Here is an 8,624-nt window from a genome sequence, read left to right on the forward strand (position 1 = left end):
TGGGAGAGGCCGCGGGGGGGAGCTTCCTCAGCTCTGTTGCTTTCCACCCCCGCTGGCCTCTCCGTGCGCGGCAGCCATCTTCCTTCTTCTGCCACTGGCCTGTCCTGGCCAGCGGCGGCGCTGCTTCTTCTGCTCTTCCAGGAGTCGCCGGAGATCTCCCTTCTTGATCCCGGCGTCTTCTGGCCTCTTCAGCGGCCGCCGGAACTCTGGTCTCCGCCGCCGCGGTGTCCTCTCTCCTCCGGCGTCTTCTCGCTTCAGCCGGGGCGCTCCTGCGCTCCGCCGGCGTGGGACCTTTCTCCTCTTTCGCCTCCCGGCGGCGTCTGACGTCAGACGCCGGGGGCGGGCTTTAGGACGGCGCGGCGAGCGCTGATTGGCTCGCCGCGGCCGTCTGCCATTGGCTGCCGATTCGGGAGCCATGATTGGCTCCCGAACGGCGGGAGATTCAAACTGACGCGAGCGGCGCTTCGCCGCCCGCACTGTCAGCGCTGGGATCGGTGCTTTGATCCCAGCGCTGTTCCTCCTCGTCGCTGCCTGCACTATTGGCACAGGGATCAAACAGCGCCGGGGACGGTGGTGTCCCGTGTGGGACCCAGCCCTCCCTCTCCTCGTCCCTGCTGCTGCTCCGGTGCTGGGAGCAGGGGAGCTGTCCCAGCACCGGGGCATATCATTACAGGTGCATGCACCCTGCATATGCACAAGCACAGAAATGCTCACTAATGGCCCATACACACTAGAAGATTTTCATTTCAAAAGACTTTTCCAAAATCTGTGATAGATACAGATGGAGCCACTGTCATCTATCCCTTTAATAGGATTAAGTGAGTAATAGGATTACTCTGCTAATCCCCTACTGTATTGTATTGCAGCTGAGAAAAATAGCATAGCCATGGCTAGCCATGCTGAGCCATGGCCTAAGGAAAATAGATGAGATGGGCTCCTACTTTATATCTATCACCAAAGAAAACATCAGTCCCCGTGCAAACGGACCAGAAAAGGTCCCTAGTGTATGGTGTTGGGAGGGGGTTCGCTGCAGTATTGTACATACAGAAGTCACTTTTGAATTTGCTACATACACAGAAACAATATTGAAAGGTTCTCTTTTAGATTACTAAATAAACCCCTAGGAGGTGTACTGATAACTTCCCTCATACGGTAACGAGGTGTTTTAACAGGAATGAATGAATCCCGTGGGTTACACTTGGTGTCAGGAGTCGGACTGACGACACAGACAACTGTGCCGCCAACAAAGCGCACAGATTCCAGCACTTTCTATCACTGCGTGCCTCACGGGATCTAAGCAACATCAAGTGCCGACAGGCGTCCGCGGCACATCCCCCCAACTCTTTACATAACGGCAACATACTGTATTCCTGCGCCGACGACACCCCACACCCCCTCTCCCTACAAGTAATGAACGATTATTTTCGTTACATGGAGAGCATTCACTAATTGCACAGTGAAAAAAAAAAATCAGCGCTACACTGGCGGGAACTCGGCGTAGTACATGCGAGGGGAATAGATGGTGGGATCATTGTGTTAGACGTAAAATAGTGCCGGCGGGTGGTTTCCGCGGACGGGTACAGTGGTAAGCTATAAATATGGCGCCCGAGATGTTAGTGACGCAGTAGCTCTCAGGTATCGACTCGAGTATTCGCTGGTGGAGCCGGCAACGAATTTGTAAGTACTGACTCTTTCAGTCGCGGTTCTGTGGCGGGTATAGCGCCTGCTGGCCTCGGTCGTTCGGCTATCCCATCATCTGTCCCTGCCGGACATTTATATTTCGTGTATGTTTAATGCTGTATTTAGACGGTCCGTCCCCCCCCCTATCGGTGTGACTGTATATGCGTGTACGGGTGTATGTGTTCATTAGTGGTTTTCAAGGCCAGAACGAGCTGGAAATATCCGTTTGGAAGGGTGGCTGCTGTTAGAGGGCGTACGTGTGCCCGCCATTATACACGTCACGGGTTGGGGAGGGAGGGGGGGGGGGTTGTTGTTGGGTAATGGACGAGAGGTGGGACTTTCTTCATGGAAGTGGGTTGGTCGACACTCTGTGCACTCTTCCGTGTTTCCGCTAGGTATAAGCGCCATATGTAATGGGACACGGAAAGCTTTTGCACTTGTGGTGGCTTTTTTGAATGTGGCCGCCGGCACAGTCTGAGGTCGGGATTGCTGTCGGTGTGATCACGATCGATGACGGAACTCGGTGAACATCCATGGTCTCCGAATATGTGGCGTGTGACAATCGATGGTTCCAGGCACTGACAGTCGTACCGATGTGTGGGGTTTTTTTATTTTTTTTTCGGTTAATGCCCTGCGAGCCGATCATAGCTTGGTGGTAGGGCATCGCGGGTGTCTGGATTGTCCCGGCACATGTATTGGGTTTTGTTAAAGTGTGAGCGGGACGTTTTTTAAGGATTTACATTAGAAGCCCACCATCAAATTATGGCGTGGTTTCCGACATCGATGCGATGTCACTGACATCGCAGGGAAAGAACGCGATGGCGGAAAACCTCGGAATGCCGCCATCGAATCAGAACATCGGTGGTGGTGAACGATCGTGAATTGATGGCCAATCCTTCGATGGTTTTACATAATTTAAGCACATAGATTGGGTTCAGAGAGTGGATCAAACATATGTAATCTTGGTGGCTGTAGCAATGCCTGCACATGTTAGTGTGTCTTTAATAAATGCTTATTAAATTAGCTCTCAAGTTACATATTTCAATCACCAAATTTTATATGGTCACCTGTAAAATGTAATGCCCTAGACATTGTTACTTTACTGTACTTTATCTGAATTGCAGTGGATAATATAGCTGTATTTGGCTTGTATTTTCTGTCCATTTTATGTCCATTTTCCTGAAATGACTAAAATCCTTAATATTAAAACAGGGCAGTTACCATTTTGCTTCTGTATATGTGCAGGCTATAATCTAGAAAAGATTAAGGGGGAGTTCAATAGCGGGTGAAGCGTATGAATTTCCAGTTGTAGTGTTTAAACAGCAGCAGCCCTGCTCTTGTCCTTCATCTGGCTGATTCTTCCTCTGATTAACTCAAGAGTGCTTGTTATCCGACTGGCACAGATTCCGCTTCTAGTAATTATGTTGTGACTGGAATGTTCATACTTGCCCTAAGTGGTAAATCCTCTGTACTATATACGGTTGATAGTTATCTGCATGCAGCGGAACTGAGACATGGAAGTTGCCCCAAACATGTAGACATTAAACTACACTTTAGCACCGGTACTTGTGTTTGGCCAAATTATAAACTGATCTGATACATATTTCAACGAATCGCTGTGAAACTGGGCTATTGTCAATGGGAAATAAGCTTCCCTCCAGATGTTGAACTACACATCCCAGTATTGCTTTGCGCTTTGGCTGTGTTGGATGGTAGGAAGTCATCAGATGGTGCTATGTTTGTGCACCACATACTTGTCCCTTATTGTATTCCACTGACTCACTGTTTCCTCATATATGTGGGGTGGGGGGCAATTAAGATTTTTATTTTCCTGCCACGGGGGGGGGGGGGGGGGAATTTATTCTGTGTGGTGGTGCCCTAACCACTACTTTAGGTGGGTTTACCCACTTTGTGCTAAACACTGCTTTTGGGTGTGTCATTTCTAATGGATCTGGTGCTAATTATTTCACATGTGATTCTGTATGGGAATATGGACAAAACCACTGTTGTGGTTTCTTCAGGATTGCAGTAAAAAATGCGGTTACTGGGGTTTTGGCACATTACATTTCTTAATTACATAGCAGCTTTAAGCCTGTTCTTTTTATGTAAATACTAAGGTCGATCCTATTGCACCCAAGGGTGTGTTACCGTTCAGTGGCCGGTTTAATGCTCAAAATGGCAACCGAATTAAGCCTATCTCACACCCTTCGCACAGCCTAATTCGCTGAAAATTGCTCGCACCCCTATGGAGGTGGAAGGTACAAGCCTGCCGAAAGTGCGCCTGGTGTCGTGATTGCTTCACACTCGTGAATCAACACCCTTCGGGTGTAATGGGATCGACCCCCAAATGTATTTTTGCAAATTTTGCTCCTGTTTCAAATATTTTTTATTTGTTTTTTTTCTTAGAACATGCAGATCTTTGTAAAAACACTTACTGGCAAGACCATTACCCTGGAAGTTGAGCCAAGTGATACTATTGAAAACGTGAAAGCTAAAATTCAAGATAAAGAAGGCATTCCCCCAGACCAACAGAGGTTGATATTTGCTGGCAAACAGCTTGAAGATGGGCGTACCTTGTCCGACTACAACATTCAAAAAGAATCCACCTTGCACTTGGTTCTCCGTCTGAGAGGTGGCATGCAGATCTTTGTAAAAACACTCACTGGCAAGACCATTACCCTGGAAGTTGAGCCAAGTGATACTATTGAAAACGTGAAAGCTAAAATTCAAGATAAAGAAGGCATTCCCCCAGACCAACAGAGGTTGATATTTGCTGGCAAACAGCTTGAAGATGGGCGTACCTTGTCCGACTACAACATTCAAAAAGAATCCACCTTGCACTTGGTTCTCCGTCTGAGAGGTGGCATGCAGATCTTTGTAAAAACACTCACTGGCAAGACCATTACCCTGGAAGTTGAGCCAAGTGATACTATTGAAAACGTGAAAGCTAAAATTCAAGATAAAGAAGGCATTCCCCCAGACCAACAGAGGTTGATATTTGCTGGCAAACAGCTTGAAGATGGGCGTACCTTGTCCGACTACAACATTCAAAAAGAATCCACCTTGCACTTGGTTCTCCGTCTGAGAGGTGGCATGCAGATCTTTGTAAAAACACTCACTGGCAAGACCATTACCCTGGAAGTTGAGCCAAGTGATACTATTGAAAACGTGAAAGCTAAAATTCAAGATAAAGAAGGCATTCCCCCAGACCAACAGAGGTTGATATTTGCTGGCAAACAGCTTGAAGATGGGCGTACCTTGTCCGACTACAACATTCAAAAAGAATCTACCTTGCACTTGGTTCTCCGTCTGAGAGGTGGCATGCAGATCTTTGTAAAAACACTCACTGGCAAGACCATTACCCTGGAAGTTGAGCCAAGTGATACTATTGAAAACGTGAAAGCTAAAATTCAAGATAAAGAAGGCATTCCCCCAGACCAACAGAGGTTGATATTTGCTGGCAAACAGCTTGAAGATGGGCGTACCTTGTCCGACTACAACATTCAAAAAGAATCCACCTTGCACTTGGTTCTCCGTCTGAGAGGTGGCATGCAGATCTTTGTAAAAACACTCACTGGCAAGACCATTACCCTGGAAGTTGAGCCAAGTGATACTATTGAAAACGTGAAAGCTAAAATTCAAGATAAAGAAGGCATTCCCCCAGACCAACAGAGGTTGATATTTGCTGGCAAACAGCTTGAAGATGGGCGTACCTTGTCCGACTACAACATTCAAAAAGAATCCACCTTGCACTTGGTTCTCCGTCTGAGAGGTGGCATGCAGATCTTTGTAAAAACACTCACTGGCAAGACCATTACCCTGGAAGTTGAGCCAAGTGATACTATTGAAAACGTGAAAGCTAAAATTCAAGATAAAGAAGGCATTCCCCCAGACCAACAGAGGTTGATATTTGCTGGCAAACAGCTTGAAGATGGGCGTACCTTGTCCGACTACAACATTCAAAAAGAATCCACCTTGCACTTGGTTCTCCGTCTGAGAGGTGGCATGCAGATCTTTGTAAAAACACTCACTGGCAAGACCATTACCCTGGAAGTTGAGCCAAGTGATACTATTGAAAACGTGAAAGCTAAAATTCAAGATAAAGAAGGCATTCCCCCAGACCAACAGAGGTTGATATTTGCTGGCAAACAGCTTGAAGATGGGCGTACCTTGTCCGACTACAACATTCAAAAAGAATCCACCTTGCACTTGGTTCTCCGTCTGAGAGGTGGCATGCAGATCTTTGTAAAAACACTCACTGGCAAGACCATTACCCTGGAAGTTGAGCCAAGTGATACTATTGAAAACGTGAAAGCTAAAATTCAAGATAAAGAAGGCATTCCCCCAGACCAACAGAGGTTGATATTTGCTGGCAAACAGCTTGAAGATGGGCGTACCTTGTCCGACTACAACATTCAAAAAGAATCCACCTTGCACTTGGTTCTCCGTCTGAGAGGTGGCATGCAGATCTTTGTAAAAACACTCACTGGCAAGACCATTACCCTGGAAGTTGAGCCAAGTGATACTATTGAAAACGTGAAAGCTAAAATTCAAGATAAAGAAGGCATTCCCCCAGACCAACAGAGGTTGATATTTGCTGGCAAACAGCTTGAAGATGGGCGTACCTTGTCTGACTACAATATTCAGAAAGAATCCACATTACATCTTGTCCTTCGTCTGCGAGGTGGCATGCAGATATTTGTTAAAACCCTCACTGGCAAGACAATTACTTTGGAAGTGGAGCCAAGTGACACCATTGAAAATGTGAAGGCTAAAATTCAGGATAAGGAAGGTATTCCTCCAGATCAGCAGAGGCTGATATTTGCTGGCAAGCAGCTGGAAGATGGTCGCACTTTATCAGACTATAACATTCAGAAGGAATCCACTCTGCACCTGGTCTTGCGTTTGAGGGGTGGTGTCTAAGCCATGACCATTGTTGGTAGTGCTACAATGTTCTCAACATTTTACTTCATGCATTTGTTGCACTTTGTTTCAATAAAGTTATTGCATTCCAAAACAGTTTGTTTTATTTAATCATGTATTTTAGCCTTTGAATCTAAGCTAGGTAATAAGAATTGTAAGTATTTATACAGTTGTGTAACTTTTATAATGAGCATACACAATAGTGATGGACGATTTGAGTGGCAGTTGTGAAATGCCAGTCTAGGCGCCAGGATGAAAGGGAGGTTACTTATTGGCAGCTCTATATTTAATATAGAATAACCCAGAGATAAAGTTTAACTGGTGTACAGTTGAGTTATGGAAAAGATGTGTATGCATAGTAGATTTCAGGGACCTGGTAAGAACTTGGTTGCTATCATCGGAATGATCAGTCTTTTAATAATGCATAGGTGTTTGAACCCTGTAATTCTGCACATATGTTGCAATTCATGTGAAGAGCTGCTAGTCTGAGATTTGGTTCCATGACTAGATAAACTGCATAAGATGGTGGAGGTACATAGGTATGACAGAACTCCAGAATGAAGGGCAAGGTAATGTACAATGGGAACTCATCTAGTGAGTGGGTTGGGTGGTATGGGAGACTGCAGTGTTAGATCAAAATTATATTTTCTCATTAAAAAAAAATGGTACTTAATGTTAGTTGGGCGACCACTAAGCTATTTGCTTAGTTTTATGCGTACGCTCGCCACGCTATATAAAATTTATCCGACATGGAAAGTGGGGGGTATGAGCGTACTTACTATAGTGGGCGCCCAACTAACATATATAAGTACCAAAAAAATTCCGTTGCAATGGTAACTGGCCAACTTTAACACCCAGCAAGATTTAGAAAAAAAAAAAAAAGTTCCTCACACAAATGTAATGAGTTCCTATCTGAGCTATTCTCTTGTTATCACTCCCCCTGTTGCTTGCACAGTCTAAATCAGTCTAAAGATCAGGTCGGGGTTGCCTTTGCTATGTTAAAGTATTTCATAGGCCGAAAAGAACATTGATTCCCCTTGCACCTAAATGTAGTGTGAAAGCACCAAAGATTACAACCTGGGTTGACCAACTTGTTAAACCTGGGTCACTGTCTGTAAAATGGGTGACCCAGGTTTAATGTGAAAGTGCCAAACCTGGGATTGAGACCTCAGGTCTGACCTGGTTTTGCACTCTGAAAGAATACTCTTCTCCTAACATCCCCCTGCAGTTTAAGCTGGCTAGATCAGTCCATAATCTTTAGGTGTATTGCCAAGTCAGTGGAGCGGGATAGTGGGGTTTACTGTCGGCCAAAGAATAAATTGGTGCTATATGCTGATTGGCTACAGACTCACCCAATCTGTAGGGATCCTCTGGTGTAAACAAATATGTATCTACTGACTTCAGCAATCAAAAGATGGTTCCAATTAACACTGATTCTTTCAGCTAGATAAACATCTGTTTGGAAAGCTGTAGCCAATCACTATGCTCTCTCTGTAACATCTACCCTGTTTAGCACTGGCTTATTAAGGTATCTTGTATAAGTATATCAGCCTGTTAAGTTTCTTATATAGTGCACACACAATCTGCAGATTTTACAATGAATATTGGAACATTCACTTCAGTCCCTGCTCCAGTGGAGTTACAATCCATTTTTGCTATCACATGTGCACGCACACAGACATTCTAGGGTTAATTTGTTGGCAGCCAATTAACCTACCAGTATATTTGTTGGATTGTAGGAGGAAACTGGAGTACTGAGTATATCCACATAAGCACAGGGAGACTAGACAAACTCTGCACAGTTAGAGCCATGGTGGGAATCAAACCCATGACCTCAGCACTGAGTCAGTAATGCTAACAATTACAACATCCATGCTGCCCCAGCCGATCCTATATTATACTGGCTTACTGATGCATTGTAACAAACAGCCCTGAACTTTAATCTCAATCCCATATACCTGGTCTTAATACACTAACCTTTGATCCTAACCTGAACCTTTACCTAATCCTAACACCAAACT

The 8,624-nt window shown here is 45.2% G+C and overlaps 1 protein-coding gene across 1 annotated transcript; it reads left to right on the forward strand.

Moving 5' to 3' along the window:
• Nucleotides 1-1,524: 1,524 nt before the first annotated feature.
• UBC (ubiquitin C) lies at nucleotides 1,525-6,697 on the forward strand. The gene is made up of 2 exons (XM_083150686.1): nucleotides 1,525-1,677; nucleotides 4,087-6,697. The coding sequence occupies exon 2, from the start codon at nucleotides 4,090-4,092 to the stop codon at nucleotides 6,601-6,603; it is 2,514 nt and encodes an 837-aa protein (XP_083006812.1). The 5' UTR covers nucleotides 1,525-1,677; nucleotides 4,087-4,089; the 3' UTR covers nucleotides 6,604-6,697.
• Nucleotides 6,698-8,624: the final 1,927 nt, after the last annotated feature.

This window comes from Crinia signifera, chromosome 1, assembly GCF_055691185.1.
Source record: "Crinia signifera chromosome 1, ASM5569118v1, whole genome shotgun sequence".
NCBI lineage: Eukaryota > Metazoa > Chordata > Amphibia > Anura > Myobatrachidae > Crinia > Crinia signifera.